We start from the raw sequence: 15,897 nt of genomic DNA on the forward strand, positions 1-15,897 counted from the left end.
TGTCAGTTTTTAGGATCATCTTGTATTTGGAAACATTGGGAAATTAACGGTACAAATATCTCTTCATTTATAAGCATCTATGTGTTTTTGTCATCTTAACCTATACAAACTTTTATTGCCCCCACAAACCAAGCTGCAAAGCTTGGCTTTTTGTTTGAGTCTTGTGATTTTAGAATGATTTCCTTTAGTGGACACTGGTGACTCTTTTGTTAGCTGTCAGTACTTGAGAAGAATGTGTGAATTACCCTCTTACAGCCCACTGACCCTGTTATTCACAGATGTCTGCACATGTCCTTTTGTTATCCTCAGATTTCTACAAATGTACATCCTCCTAATATCCACAGAAGGCCATTCATGTACATTCTGGTGTGCACCTGACACAAGAGTGAACATGTTACAATTAAGTTCAGTCTTCACTGTGTGCAAAACATGAAATTGAAATGTACAGTCCTGCGTGGAAAACAGAATGGTGTAGATGTTTAGTCTTGTTGGGGAGAAAACAAAAGGATTCCGTAGTTGTCATATCGTCACATCATTTCATCAAGCAATTGTTTACCGAATCGCATGGATGGTATGTTTTCCACAGAAAACCTTAAATTAACCGGGACAAATTGTAGATATACAAGCTTTAAGAGGGAAATAGCTCCACCTGTAATCCTGCATGGTTTCTCGTTACATTTATACCCACATGACCTACACTCACAGCAAACCTGTTTATATTGGTGATACCAATATTTTAACTCTAGTAAGTACATTTTGATTTTGTTGGTAAGTTAAAGCATTGATCAGTATTAGTGCCCTAAAGTTGGCCAATTTTCATGTTTTTACATGCCAAAATCTGGAAAAATGGCCCATAAACTTCTTTGGCCTGTTGCCATAGCAACGAGAGGTTTAGGGCAGAAGGAAAGCTATTTAGGGGGGTTGTGTACCAAGTACTATCACTGTGCAAAATATGAGACTGATGTCGTGACCACATACATACATATAGAATACAAAATATAAACACATATCAGTAGAATAAAATATTTGATACATTTAAAATCAATTGCAGCTGGAACGTATGCATAATAAGCTAAGAATTTCAGACTAGGCAGTGGGACAGCTGGAAGTGAATCATTTAGTAGTTGTCTCCTATTCTGTTCGATGTGCGTATACGTGGCATATTAGGCACACTTTGCTTCATGTGAACAAAAATAGTGTGTTCTTAAAATGTTTGATATATGAATATTTAAGTCCGAATTCTTTAAAAGCAGACACATGCTATCACGACTGAGGTATGAGATATAGGTATTTTCAAATCCAAGCGTGGTTCTATGGTTCTAATTTAACAAGAGTATAGATAGTTGTTTCATTTGACGAAAAGGTTAAAAGATAAAGACAACTTCTTGAAAGGATTCCCAAAAAGGAGACGAAAAAGACTTCGTAAAAAATAAACAGATATCGACATGTATATTCTAGCCGGTCAGAGTGTAGTGGTGTCACAGCGATCCCCAATACTACTGCCCCGGGGGCCAAGTCACTGGTGTTTTCGCCCCTCTCTAGAGATCTAGCCCCCCCTCCCCGCATATAAGAATTGCTGGCGATCTAGACTCCCCTCCCTAAATCGCTACACCCCTCTAGGATATACCCTCTTCCTTTCCTCTCCAGATCCTTTGGTTGATTCTTTATGCATACCATCCTATTGTAAGCTCGTTACGGTGCCAGTTTGCCTACATTTTCTGGAATTTATTTTGTTGGTGATAACATACTTATAAGAAACTTGCAGCTAGGCCCCACTTATCAGGTTATAAGGTGTGCCACCTGTTACCATATGGCACTCGGGTGTTAAGCCAACCTTTCACTAGACGGCGATCGTGCTGCACTCTCACTGCAACCCAAATAGGGTATGTGTAACTTTCGCTTTCACACTTGGTATATCATACAAAACGTAAAAGTGTGACCGAGAAGACAATAAAACACACTAAGTGTAAAAAGATTCGTATCTCTTCTATAGAATTCGTTGAGGTCAAATTTGAGGTCATAGAGAGAGCGCGGCGAGAGCGCCGTCCTAGTGGAAAGGGGGTATAAATAATTATATGGTGTGTTACCTGGTGCCTATTTGGCACCTTATTACGTTAAGATGTGGTACCTGTACAGTCGATAGTACTTGGTCTGGTGCAAACAAGCCTTGCATTGAAACAAAAAAAAAGACGGACGTTGTTGTGATTTGAGGTAAATGCTATTAGTAACAAGTTCAGAAAAAAAGTGCAATCGCGAACGTATAAATCAACAACAGCTGCAACACTGGATCATCATCATCACGTTCGGGTTGCCCGGAACAGGTCTACTGTCTCCTTCCAGACATAACGACACTGGATAGGTCAGCTATATGTTTTCATTTTGTCGCAGTTTTGTCTCTTCTGTGCTGAAAACAATTTCAAAGCAATACCTTAAACAAAAATGAATACTTTCTAATCATAAACGCTATCAACGCGCAGGTTAAGTTTCTAAATTCTACAAAAAACACCAAAAAAGCATAACTGTCTCTAAAATCACACGGGTAAACACACCGGGTATTAAATACTAAAAAAGTCATATTGGAGATGAAGGTGACTCTATGCAAGGTACATACAACAGAATGTACGTCATGCTAATGAATTTCTTATTTGCAAGAATAATGAGACACTTCATATTTTCTTGTGGTCCTTACTAGAAATTTCCAATGGGAGATAATGCAACAAGATTTATTGACACGACAATAAGTACAGTAACTTTTGTATGGCCAACTATGAACTACAATACAAAAACTAATAACGTTGGGTTCCTCGGGGACAGGTAAATACAATGAAATATGTGTTATCTTGAGACTTGACAGTTTATGTTACAAGGGAAATTCAATGGAACATTCTATATATTTACTATTTTATATACTGCAATGTTTACCTGAAAAAGGGAGAAATAAAAAGAAGAAAAATACACCTGTCCACTTTGTAATTTATTTATTTATTTATTTATTGATCTTTAGGGTAGTCCCTTCAGTTAACGTAGTAACTGATTTCCAAGGGAGCCCTATAGTAATGGATCAATAACACAGACAGCTAAGGAAGGCATTTACAGTTTAACTATTTAGACAGACATCACGCATCAAACAGCACACCTACAAGACTGGTAGTATCCAAAGAATACAAAACTATGAAACTTTCGAAGATCCTTTCGTCTGCATTTATATGGCTATGGGCTTCTTGTCAGTTAAATGTACCAAATAGCTATTTCATATTCAAAAATTAGATCAACTAATTTTTCAGTCACGATTTAGGATTGTTGTCATCGTTAGCGATAGCCTAAATGACGATTTTCTCTTCGATGCATAGGTCATGTACTATAGTCAGGCGTAGCATAAGTTATTGGTATTGTTTGTTACAACATGGTAACAGTGCAGTTTGGGTTCCTTCTTCGAAACGATTTCCAAGTTCTGGCTATACAATTGAAGTATGAGAGAAGACACTTTGAGGCATTTAGAAACATGGTTATGATGGTATATTTTCTTACACCAGGCCAAGTAAATAAGGTAGAGAGCACCCAACAATGATATCGTTTGTTACAGTCACAATTCCGCGGCAGGCATAAACCACTTAAAGTTTCCTTTAGGATCAGTGAAGGGAGCGATCTGCAGTGACCCATAAGAAGGGCTGGCTCACCTGCCAAACTATAATTCTGGGAACAGGCCATGGTTTGTTACGTTTCCAGCTGTTTTTGGAAATCTTCATGTCTACTCGGGTGGTAGCCATTTTTGATAAGGGGATGAAATACATTCGAAGCGTATACCGATACGATTTGTCTTTAGCTTTCTTAATCTTTTTGACATAATATGTGTTGTGGGAAAGTGAAGGAAGCATTGATGGTGCATGTAATTCGCTTCAGATCAAGTCGCAAAAAATTTCATTCAACTAATCTGTCCATCCGTCGGGCCATCCGCCATTTGATCTATCCGTCCAACTATCCATCCATCAATCTGCAAACACAGTCTTGTTTCAGGCCTTCTCCAACAGGATTTACAATCCCATTTTCTTATTCTTATTTCCTCATAGGGTAGTAACGACCAGTACCAGACTGTAGTTTGCCAATGTTAAGCTAATTTATTTGCAAAACGTGCAATATACCCCCCCCCCCCGCCAAGATTAACATTATTAGAATGACATGAAGGTGAACTTACCACAGTCAGTCTCATCGGACCCGTCCGGACAGTCACCGACACCATCGCAGAGCCTCGCGGCAGGAACGCAGGGCCCTCCTGGCTCACAGAACAGCATGGGGGAGGGACAGTCATCGGCCGTGCAATGTCTCTCGTCCGTGCCATCCGGGCAATCATCATTTCCATCACATCGCAGGTGTGGATCGAGACATACCCCACTACTTTCACACTTGAAATCGTCAGAGTTGTAACACTCTTTGCTCCGACAATCTTCCTCATCTGATCCGTCTTCGCAGAAAGGAAAGCCGTCACATTCCCAGCCTCGAAAGAAACAAATCCCACTAGTTGGACACCTGATGTAGTTGGAATCGGCACAAGCCTCTTTGCCTGCGCAGTTTTGTTCATCTGAACCGTCTGGGCAATACTCATAACCGTCACATTCCCATTCTTCAAGGTAACATATTCCACTGCTGTCACACCTGGAGGTGTAGATCTCGCCACATTCTTTGCTCCAACAGTCTTCCTCATCATCCGAACCTTCTGGACAGTCGTCGCCACCGTCACAAACAAGCTCTGGAGGGAGACACGCGCTGCTATTTGGACACTTGAAATAGTCTGCTAAAGGACACACGGTGCAGTTTTCTTCATCAGAACCATCTTCACAATGTTCCCAACCGTCACATTGCTGTAGCACATGGAAACAGGCGTCACCACTGTCACAACTGGACAAACCGAATGATAAGGGACACTCTTCGCCGAAGCCGGGATTCTGAAGTGCCAGAGAGACATTGCCAAAGGACAGCAGGCATACAATCATAAGCAAGTCGGTCGCCATGATTTGCTTCCCGGGGAGAACGTGGATGGCCTCCCGTGAGCTGAGCGTACCTGGCACGGTGAGGTGCGACGCCTAAAGCAGTGTTAGGTATGCGTGCACAGGTCTGGACGTGCCTTTGTTTACGAGTGGGCGGGATTTAGTCCACCCGTGAACAGACTGGTACCAACTCCACAGGGTGCGTGACAATACGACAGATGGCAATCTTAATTACTAGACTAAGTGTATTTTTTGTCGAATGTTGCTAAACAAGGTATCAAGTTGTTTCAACTTAACATAACACCCGAATACATCTTAGGCCAATGTTAATAACTACAGTACTTGAAGGCATGACTTTTTCTTGTTCTGACTAACTGATAGAAGTCGATACGTCCACCGGTTGGATATTCACATTGCGATTAGTTGTGTGTGGACGCACAGCAGACAGTCAACAACGGTTAACAACTTCGCATTTGGATCAAACAAGACGGTTCCCTGTGGAACAACACTAACTGGAATTGAAGTCATTGGCTCTTTATCGGATCCTTTTCGATGTCAGGTACCAGCACACCTTCGATGCTTGGATACCTGTAATATGCTATCAGGGTTATAGGTCATTTCGTTTTTTTTAGTTTCAAAATAATTTGTTTTCGCCTTTCACAGATAAATAGTCTACATATCTAATAGATAATCACGCAAGTGAAAGGCACACCTGTCTTTCTTCATTGCGGATTCCGACGAGGACACGCATAGCTTAACACTCGGTGGCTATGGGATAGTCCATTCTTGTATGTGACTAATTTTAAAATGTTCTATTTTGCACCGGGTGATTGCGCAATGACAATGGTTCAATTTTCAAGGGGATGATTTTGCATTTTGTGCTACAATCTGTTTTGTCAAACTCATAACATTCCTTGAACAAATTTACCCAGACGAGCAAAAAGAACAACAATGACAACGCAAATATTTGATGACGCATACACCATGTGATAGGAATGTCACTCCTCTAGGCTCGCCTGAGGCGGCCGGTGGATGAAAACGTTCACCATCAGAGCACGACTAGTTAAATCGCCATCGGGGAGCCTGGCACAGAGACTAGGATTCTTTATCTGTCGAGTCGGTTAATAAGGGCAAAGCAGTGCACGCTAGGGTAGACTTTGTACGGCGAAACTCGTGACCAGCAGACTACACTGGTGACGGTGAAGGATATGTGTAGAAAATGAGCCAGGCCTAGAAGAATGGGAAACCCGCCTCTCACAAGAACATCACTGGTGCTGCTTTGGGGTATGGTCTACTGCCTGTCTAGTGCATCTGCACTAAAGGGTGAGCAGGTCAATTTGTACACTATTGGTGCGTAGTGGGGTGATGTTCTAAAGAGCTGAATAGTATGTACGCTATTGTACGGTATTGGTGGCTCGATGACTATTTTGGTGACTTTACGTAGCATCTTAGAAAAACATTGTTGGCGAATCTATCAACTCGCTTGCTTTACCATTCTTTGTGGCCAAGCCAATATATTGTGCACAAGTAGTAATTCAACAAATACAAAGCAGAAATAGGTAATACTAGGTAGGTAGGTAGTCGACGTACAGGGTTATACTGCACCATCACATACATTACATACCCACCCGTTATATACCCTTTCTTTCTGATACAAGACGGGATGTGCCAGGTCTTCTGTCCGGATGAATGATGCCAATCACCGTGTTGTAGGAAAAATGCATGTACAATATTTATTACAAGATACATGTACATCAACAGTGCCAAATACACGGCACAGACAGAGGGTAAAGTAACCTTTCTTTACCTCCCCGACCGAAGTCAGGTACCCACTTTTACACCTGGGTGAAGTGAGGAAAGTCGGGTAAAGTGCCTTTCCCAAGGACACAACGTCGGGGCCACGGCTGGTGTCGAACTCGGGACTAGGTCCGAGCCGAGATGTAAAAAGAATGGTTGTGGACATTATTGGTGTATATTTTAACGTATACATTTTACTTTCATTTCCACAAATAGCCTGGCTGGACCCTGGTTTTGAAATGTGACGTTAGCCTAATCCGCCTTTAGAATTTTTTTAGAAGGTCCGGCAATTCGGTTTAAAACACATCAAAAAGCGGCCTAAAAGTCTCAACATGTTTAAAATAAATCTCAAAATGTTTTGATTTTCAACTAGGTGCTGCTTGAAGGAGTTCAGTATGATCGATCGGATGGCGGAGATTTTTATCTAATTATTTTGTCCCACATTGTGGGACCGTGTAGCACAGTGGCAACGGCCTGGTGACCGAGAGATTGCGGGTTCGAATCCGTGTTATCTTGTTCCCTTGGGAAAGGCACTTTACACGGCTTTACTCACTATACTCAGGTGAAAACGAGTACCTAGCTTCGGCTAGGGCCGTCCCTCGGATAAGACGTTAAATGGACGTCCCGTGTATGGGGAGAGTCACACCCTATGCACGTTAAAGAACCCCACACGTGCGATGGTGCGGTGTGAGATGAAGCAAACCCTTCTGTCTAGAGTTGGTGATTCAATTCAAATCACCCGGTTGGAGGCCTGGCGAACCTCTAAACCGTATCAGCATAAAAGTGGCCACATAGTTCTAAACGCAAATATACACATGCATGCATAATTTATTAGTTGACCTTCGTCAGCTCTGGTTAATCTAGTTGATCGCCAGAACATCCAGCGCATTCTGGTCTAGAAATTTATAATCTATTGCACGAGACGGCGTTTGGTGACCTGCGAACGTCCACAGATCGATAAATATTGTGGTCGATAGGACACCGGCCGTAGTGCTAGCAGAATGGTCGAGCTATGTGTGGCGCTGGTTTTATACATACGTTCTTTGGCATTAATAACATAATAATGTTTTATTCAAAATTCATGCCGATGGGGCTAATTGCAAGTGAACAAAAATCAAACACAAGAAATGAGGTTTACATTAAGGTAAATAATCTAAATACTTAACATACAAATATTGTACATACATACAGTACAGAATATGGTATCAAACCTACGTTACTAATTCGGGATTTGACTTCTTTGTAGACAGTTGAAACTGAAACGTCCCATATATTCTATACATTGATTTGATGATCTTATTAGAGCACAGCCATATGTCCTTAGCCAATCAGGGGTGACGATTTGGTTGCTTTGAAATCCACATAGTATGGTCAGAAGTTAGTTAGAGCACCTCTATCCCTTGAGGCAGAGGTGCTTTTACTGACTTGGCATGCTGTTTCAGCCAGCCAAGAGCCAGACTTTCCCTCCTCTCAAGGGACAGACGTGCTCTAACCAACACAATCAATCAGTTAAGAGATGAGAGCTTTATTTTGGTTTTCGCAGTTTAGTACATAAAACTGAAATTCTAAACCAAATTACAAATGTGGGCGTATATTTGCCCGGGAGTGTCAGTCTAAAAGTATCATTATAAAACATTCATTATAATATATATATATATATCAGATTATACTAAAGACGCCCACTTCAACATGACATTTCAACGGAGGGTCATCTGACCTAGATTAGCAGGAATACAATGAGACCACACAAAAATCATACAGGAATATCTTGTATTCACAACAACAAGCAGTATAGTAAAAATACATGGACCACAGTTATAGCATTCTAACTCACTTTGAAAGACTACCAGGAAAAGCACAGGTTTATACAAGAGAACTTGATAAATTGATAAACAAAATTAATGAACCTACAACCAAGACGCTTTTAAAACTTAACAGGCTTTTAACCACTTTTTAACTAGAAACGTAAAACAAAAGCACTTACAGTTGTAACAGTTGATGAACAAAAATCTGTATCTATACTACTCCAACGTACTCCAAAAATTGGTCGCCAAACATTCCCAGAGTGAAATCCTCTATGAGTCTGACAGTACAAAAATCCCGCTAAAAAGGCTAAAAAAGGCCAGAGTTAAACTTGATTGGATAAAATAGTCACATGGTACCCATCCACCAGGGACTTCTCTAGACAACCTGTCTAGTTTGTGTCTCAGGAGAATTTCTGCTCTCCACTGACTGAACCCAAAAAGTAAAACCACATGTGGGCTGGAGAACAAAAACACACACCAAAAGAGTCCCAAGAATATGATTTTCAACTATTTCAAAAACTAAATCTTTGTCAATATTTATGATTTGCTTCGGACACATGGCTGTGCTCTAAGTCAGTTCAAGCATGGGCGGATTGCTCGTCTATGTGGATATAGTATAGCCCCGTCCTCTCTCGGAGTTTGTTGGCATCCCTCGGGCTTCGCAACCCTTCCAAAAGTATGGTGCAATTGAGCACGCGCGGACGAATTGCTGTAGAATTTCGGGAATTTTGGCCAATCGGATATATACTGAACAGTAAACATAATATTTCTCTCTTTTTGAATTACATATGGTATATTTTTGAGCATTTTAACATTAAATGCAGTGTATTTATAAATTGTCCTCATTAATTATGCAAATTAGCCCCTGATTTGCATTATTAGCATTTACATTTCTGTAATTATGTTAGGCATCACTGAAGCTATCTATATTCTAGATATTATGATGATCCGTCCACCCATTCCCGAGCTGTTCCCCTCTAAAGGGATAATGCAACTGCGCAGGCCTGGAAAAATTCCTGACATGCCTGCGGGATTTTGGGAATTTTTGTCAAACGGTCGCACACTATATCATTAGGCGAAGCCCCGGAGGCGTCGCCAAAAAAAAATCAAAGAATGAAGAACTTTGTTGTACAGTTTTGCCCAACCGAGCTAAGTACAGGTCACAACAAGTCAAAACATGTACACGTATATATAATTCATATACATATAAAAGTATCACAAATCTAGTCTAACATAGAAGTTCGGCTTTTTCTCGCTTCTTGGTAATGGTGAATATGTAGGACCGTATGGGTCCTATGGTCGGTTTGTCAAAAAGCATGAGGAATATAAACTTGTCAGTGCTACTCATGTGTCTAATAAAGTGAGGGAATCTACTTTCTATGTAACTTAAGTATTTCTATCATTGACATATTACATATCATAATAAAAGTGAAGTGCACTTCATCTTCTACCGTGTTTGAAGTACAAAATTGGCAGACTCTAATGAAAGTCTGTTACTGGCAGGTGGTTGGGTGGAGACTGACCCGACTTGGGTGACACAGGACCAATGGGAGGGCGGTGACGGTGTCCGACGGGTCACCGGGTTCGTCCTGGACTCCAACTTCAAGACAACATGGAGACGTGGAGCTGAAGACGCCACCTGGCAGCTGACGATTGACCTGCAGACGTCCATGACGCTGTCCCGGATCCGGATGTGGTACATCGGTGATGAGAGCGGTGACCTGGGAGTCACAGTCTGGCGCTCAACTGGCCGTCGGTGGACCGAAGTGGTACACAACAGCCATCAAAATAAAAGGTTGGACGAAATACGTCTCAACGAAATTGACCTGAGTGGACTCTTCGCCACGGGACAGTTTTGGCGCCTACAGTTCCCTCATGGAGACCGGAGGGAAATCAGCGAGATCAAATTTTTCCAGGGTAAGTGCACCTTTCCGTATAGCAACTGATTTAAAGACCTCATTTCCTTAACCTGGGGAAAAAGTAATAGGAAAGCGCCCTCGCTGTCACCATGTTTTCAGTTTGAATGATGGATTATCCCATAAGTACATATACACATGGACATCCTAGACTATTTGCCGGCAGGTAAAAGTGGCAGCAAGGGACAGATCAATGTGATACGTGTCAGAAACTTCTAATAGCTCTGTGTACTTGACGTTTTCTTAGGGACATAGCAAACCTAAATAACATACATATCATATGCAAATATCCTACTGCTTATCTAGACTATACTAGTACATAGTGCATATTTATATGGTGTCTCTGCTTCGTGTTTCTGGAAGGTTGCTAGGTGCGTTGCTTTAGCGGCTCTATTGTATAGTGATAAAAGCAACCTCTTTTGGAAGTTCAGTGAGTGAGTGAAAACAAAATTACGATAAAAATGAGAGGCAGTAAAAGCAAATCACTTAACATACACCTGCCAGAAAAGTGTAGATCATGTTTTTGAAACATTAAATGTAAGATAATGTTCATGCCCACTAACAAATGTTTAAGACACTTTGGTCGGAGGTCCAGCAATAGTCATTCCTGTATCCTCTCGTCTTCCTCCAGCTTGCTCCGGACTGGAGAGAACGGTCTGCACAGACGGTGACTGTGACGTGCACGAGGTGATCTGTGACGGGATGGTGGACTGTGACGATGGGAGCGATGAACACAACTGCGGTAAGGCACAAATTAACAGCCGGGTTAGCTTGAACTCAGAGGATCTCATTAGAGGCAAAGTAGTGCACAAACACCCCGCACACGCACACAAGCACACACACAAGCACACACACACACACACACACACACACACACACACACAGACACACACACACACAAACACACACACACACACACACACACACACACACACACACACACTAAAACACAGGGCAGTTGACTATGTTTAAGAAATGTAATGAAAAGGCAAGTTCATGTTTACCAGTTATATTTTACGTACAGGGACATATAACACTTCTTCTCTGAATTTCTGCCTTCTCAAATATAGATAAAGAGGTTTGTTCAAACGGAGCTGCCATCAATAAGACACAGGTGTGTGACGGCAGGGACGACTGTGGTGACGGTACAGACGAACAAAACTGCTGTAAGTAGGACACAGATTATAGTGTTGTTATATCACCTTCGCCAGAAAGTCATGTTTTTGTTATTGTGTGCGTTCCTGTCTGTGAACAGAATAATTCAAGGATGCCTCTGTGGAATGTGTTCATGTTTTGTATCGAGCTACTTCTTGATGCGATCTTAAACATTTTTGTTTCATTTTGCTCCCCCCTCCCAGCTTTTAATGAATGGATGAATGAAGAAGACCTTTATTGTACGTATCTGCCCACACAAGCTAAGTAAAGATACTGCAGTCAAAATTTCGAGAACTTCTACTTTGATTTGTTACTCTATTGTTAAATTGAATCAGGATTTCTACTCATGTGTTTTTGTTTTAATCTTTCACAACTTTCACAAAGAGAATACAAGGCAGTAATTCGAAGATTGGCTCTCTTGGGTTTGATTTGAGTTTTGAATGACTTTTGAATGGAATGAATTCAGTCAGGTACCCTCTTAAATGTATACTCATCATGCATTTGTCATTTCCTTGTAAACCAATTGCAGCTGCATGTACAAAGTATAAGGAACGAAATAGCTTAATGTGTAAATAATACAGTGTTAGGGAATAATGTGCTTGCCACACTTGTCTTGTTTATGCTTTTACTGCCATAATGATATGTCGCGATGTTTTTTTTATTGATTTTATTTTATTACATTACATCAATTAAAACATACAATATACAGAAAGGAAAAAGAAACATGCAGGGGCATATAAGATGCCTAATGTCACCCAGAATCTAGAAATATCACCGAAACCAAGTTTAAATGTCCAAAGCAATATTTTCTACACATAACAGGCACATATTCTGCAGTATTTCAGCTAAGAGTGGCGAAATGCACTCCCGAAGATGGCATACTTATGTCTGCAATGCATCCTATATTGTAAATGCCCAATTTCAGCCTCGTTCTAGTGCCATGACACCAGATGACCCCGGGAAACCCAACATGGCTGCCATAACTGGAATTAGCTATATTGAATTGTACAAAATAACACAAAAGTTGAAATCATTACATGAAGTGTTATAGTGAAACAGAGGTTAACTTAAAAAAATATCTGTAAATGTAATACATATGAAAAGCAATTTACAAATCATAAAGAATGATACAAAAAAAGTATCTGTACATGGACCCAACCTTTTATGGAAATAAAAATGGACGACAGAGGCTGGAATGTATACCACAATATAGTTACGATGCTCTATTTCTATGTTTGTTGCAGGCGAGCGACAGGGCGAGATGGCATGCAACAATGGGCAATGTATGTACTGAAACCAGCATTTCCATTGTTTCCCAATCACAGTCAGAAAGGTTGAATGTCATGTACCCCCTGCTCTACTCCTTTGAACGAACTCTCATTTTGCAGACCCAGAGGATGTCCCTGTAGCGCAATCGGTAGAGTTCAATTCTGGAGATTAGAAATGGGGTCCCTGAACCAGCAAATAAACTAGGACTTCATCAGGAAGATAGTTGCGGTTTGTGACAACTGCTATCGGGTTTTCTAAATTGCTGAAGTGATAGATACGATATCTGGTATAGTTTGGCATGCAGCACTAACAGCAATGATGAATACTTTTACAAGGGCGGCCACAGGTACAAACAGGACCAGTTACCAGGTTGTGTGATTACAAATTAGATTTTAAATCATACACTGCTGAATATTACGTACCGAGAGGAAAACGAGTGAGAAGAGCGCAGGTCTGACGAGGAAGCATACTCAAACATGGGACAAAAAGATGGCGCACATATTTGATAATTTGAAGTGGATCGGTTAGAGCTTAACTCAACGTGAATCTTTATAGTCAGTTTGGAAAAGTTGTAGCTAGGATAGAACATTCTTCTACGCAGAAACATCCAACGGCGCCAGCAAACCGCCTCTTGTCTGTACTCACCATCAGTTCCTGACCGCCCTGCTTATGAATATTAATGAGTATATGCGAGATCCTTTTGAAAACACAACGGCCTATTCTCTGATTGGCTGACAGCTGGTTTGTGGCGACGCCCACAGGAACTGATGGTGACGATTGAGATAGCAGAGTACAGACAAGAGGCGGTTTGCTATCGCCGTTGGGTGTCTCTGCGTAGGGGAATGGCACAGGGAAGCTGGGGAGAACAGTTTTCTGATTGGCTGAATGCTGTCCCTTCTATCATTCAGCTGCTTCTGCCTGTGACAATGGAGCCATGTTCCACCAGGCTACTCGATGTGACGGTAGAGACGACTGTGGGGACAACAGTGATGAAAAGAACTGTGGTGAGTTTTCCATAAATAGTAATTACTCACAACGATAAAACTGTGCACAAAACTAAATCAGTCATCAAACGGTAGATAAGACATAAACGATGACATCAGACGCGTTCGCTTCCCTGCAAAAGACTTCAAACATTAACCCTATTCAGACGCGGCTTTTTGGTTATCCCTGGACGGGGGGGGGGGGGGGCTTTTGAGGCCCTCCACTTCTAAGTCCTATAACTCTAAAACGACGTACCTTAGGGCCACCAAATTTTTAGGACATGATGTCGACATATCTGACAGATATAAGACGTTTGACGTTACGATGACGTAAGATGACGTAATTATGACGTCATCAATTTAATTATATTGGCCGGACCCATATGAAAAAATCGTATTCTCAGAAAACTTCAATTTATGCTACAAAAATGCAACAAGTGCAGATGACAGAATAATGATGTTTATTACGACTTGTGTTGACAACAGCAACATCAATAACGTCAAAACTCCGCCATAATATATTCACCACATTGAATTTTTAAAAATCCCTTTTTGCAACAAATAATCACAAAGGGCAATGGAAATAGACTGAATTCATTCATTTAGATGGTTTTTGATGAAAAAATACCAGGTAGGTACAAATTTTAAGGGATAATTAGCTTGTTATTCTTGATCTGGCCATAAGGACCGCCATCTGGGATTCTGGGCTGATGATGTCATCAAATTAGCATAATTTATGCATATATAATTATGGAAGATATGCTAAATAATATAAGATTTTATTCATGTAACAAAATAGCAGTAATATAGCAAATAGATGTGAAAATACATTGTTAGAATAAAAAAAAGTGATATTTGGCAAAACTGCCTGTCAATAAACGGTTGCTATGGCAACACGAAAAATAAAAAATTTTCAAACTTCTTAAAATTGTTGCCAAAAATATTAAAGGAAAACTCATTAAATTTGGTGGCTCTAGCGTAAGCTGTACTGGTGTTATAGGACATCAAAGTTGGCGCAGGCCTTAAAAGATCCCCCACACCCCCACCCCCACCCCCGGTCTGAATAGGGTCAAAGTGAACGTTGGGCCAAACCAGTCCTAATTAAGAGACCGTTATTTGCTTACAATACCATTTTTTTCTCCATCGTTTAGACTTGGTCTTTAGGCTGGTCATTAGTCTAGCTGCGTCATATGTGCAGGTTATTGTTTACTTTACACTTTACAACGAACGGCCACCAACTCAAACGATTTTATGCGCCTAGTACGCGTGCAACCATGCTTTCGTGGACAACATTTACAATGTCACATTATATGTCTTCAGACTGTTACTATCTACGGGATGGAGGGACAAGATACAGGGGCCGTGCAAATCGGGACAACTCCTGTCAGTTCTGGACAACTCAGTACCCCCACACCCATAACCACACTCCCCAGGCCTACCCATCGGCAGGCTTGGAGCAGAACTACTGCCGGAACCCGGACGGGAAGGACAGGCCGTGGTGCTACACAAACAACCCGCTCATCAGGTGGATGTACTGCGACGATGTCTTCGCCTGTGACGGTAACTTTTGTTTCTGGGTGGCACGCATTTTGAGGACTTAAAGCTGGCAGCTACTATAGATAAACCCCTGACTGTAAGAGACAGATATTGCGTTCTCGCATGAACGGCATGTAAATTAAGATAAATATAGGGTTAATGGCCCACTTTAATTCGGTCTATATTATGCCATAAATTGCCGTAACGTATACACCAAAGAAAAGAAGTTCATTACCTCCATGAAATGTCATGGAGGTTATATTTTCAGTAGCGTTTGTCTGCCTATGTGTCTGTGTGTCTATGTGTCTGTGTGTAAACAAGATAACTCAAGAACGGCTGGGTGGATTGGTTCCATACTTGGTGTGTTGGTGGCGTGTGGTGAAACGCTGGAAAGTGATTAGATTTTTGGCTTCCTAGCAGCTTACCTTGGTACTGCAGCACAACTTCCGGTTTT

The 15,897-nt window shown here is 41.2% G+C and overlaps 1 protein-coding gene across 1 annotated transcript in view; it reads right to left on the reverse strand.

Annotated features, from left to right (window-relative positions):
• Positions 1-5,021, reverse strand: part of LOC118420160 (very low-density lipoprotein receptor-like) — a 13,382-nt gene extending 8,361 nt beyond the window's left edge. Inside the window, exons 1-2 of the mRNA XM_035826871.1 lie at positions 4,673-5,021; positions 4,193-4,450 (exon numbers count right to left, since the gene is read on the reverse strand). Coding sequence (XP_035682764.1) covers positions 4,193-4,450; positions 4,673-5,006 — 592 coding nt within the window. The 5' untranslated portion in view covers positions 5,007-5,021. The remainder of the gene's footprint in view (positions 1-4,192; positions 4,451-4,672) is intronic.
• Positions 5,022-15,897: the final 10,876 nt, after the last annotated feature.

This window comes from Branchiostoma floridae, chromosome 7 (genome assembly GCF_000003815.2).
Source record: "Branchiostoma floridae strain S238N-H82 chromosome 7, Bfl_VNyyK, whole genome shotgun sequence".
Lineage (NCBI taxonomy): Eukaryota > Metazoa > Chordata > Leptocardii > Amphioxiformes > Branchiostomatidae > Branchiostoma > Branchiostoma floridae.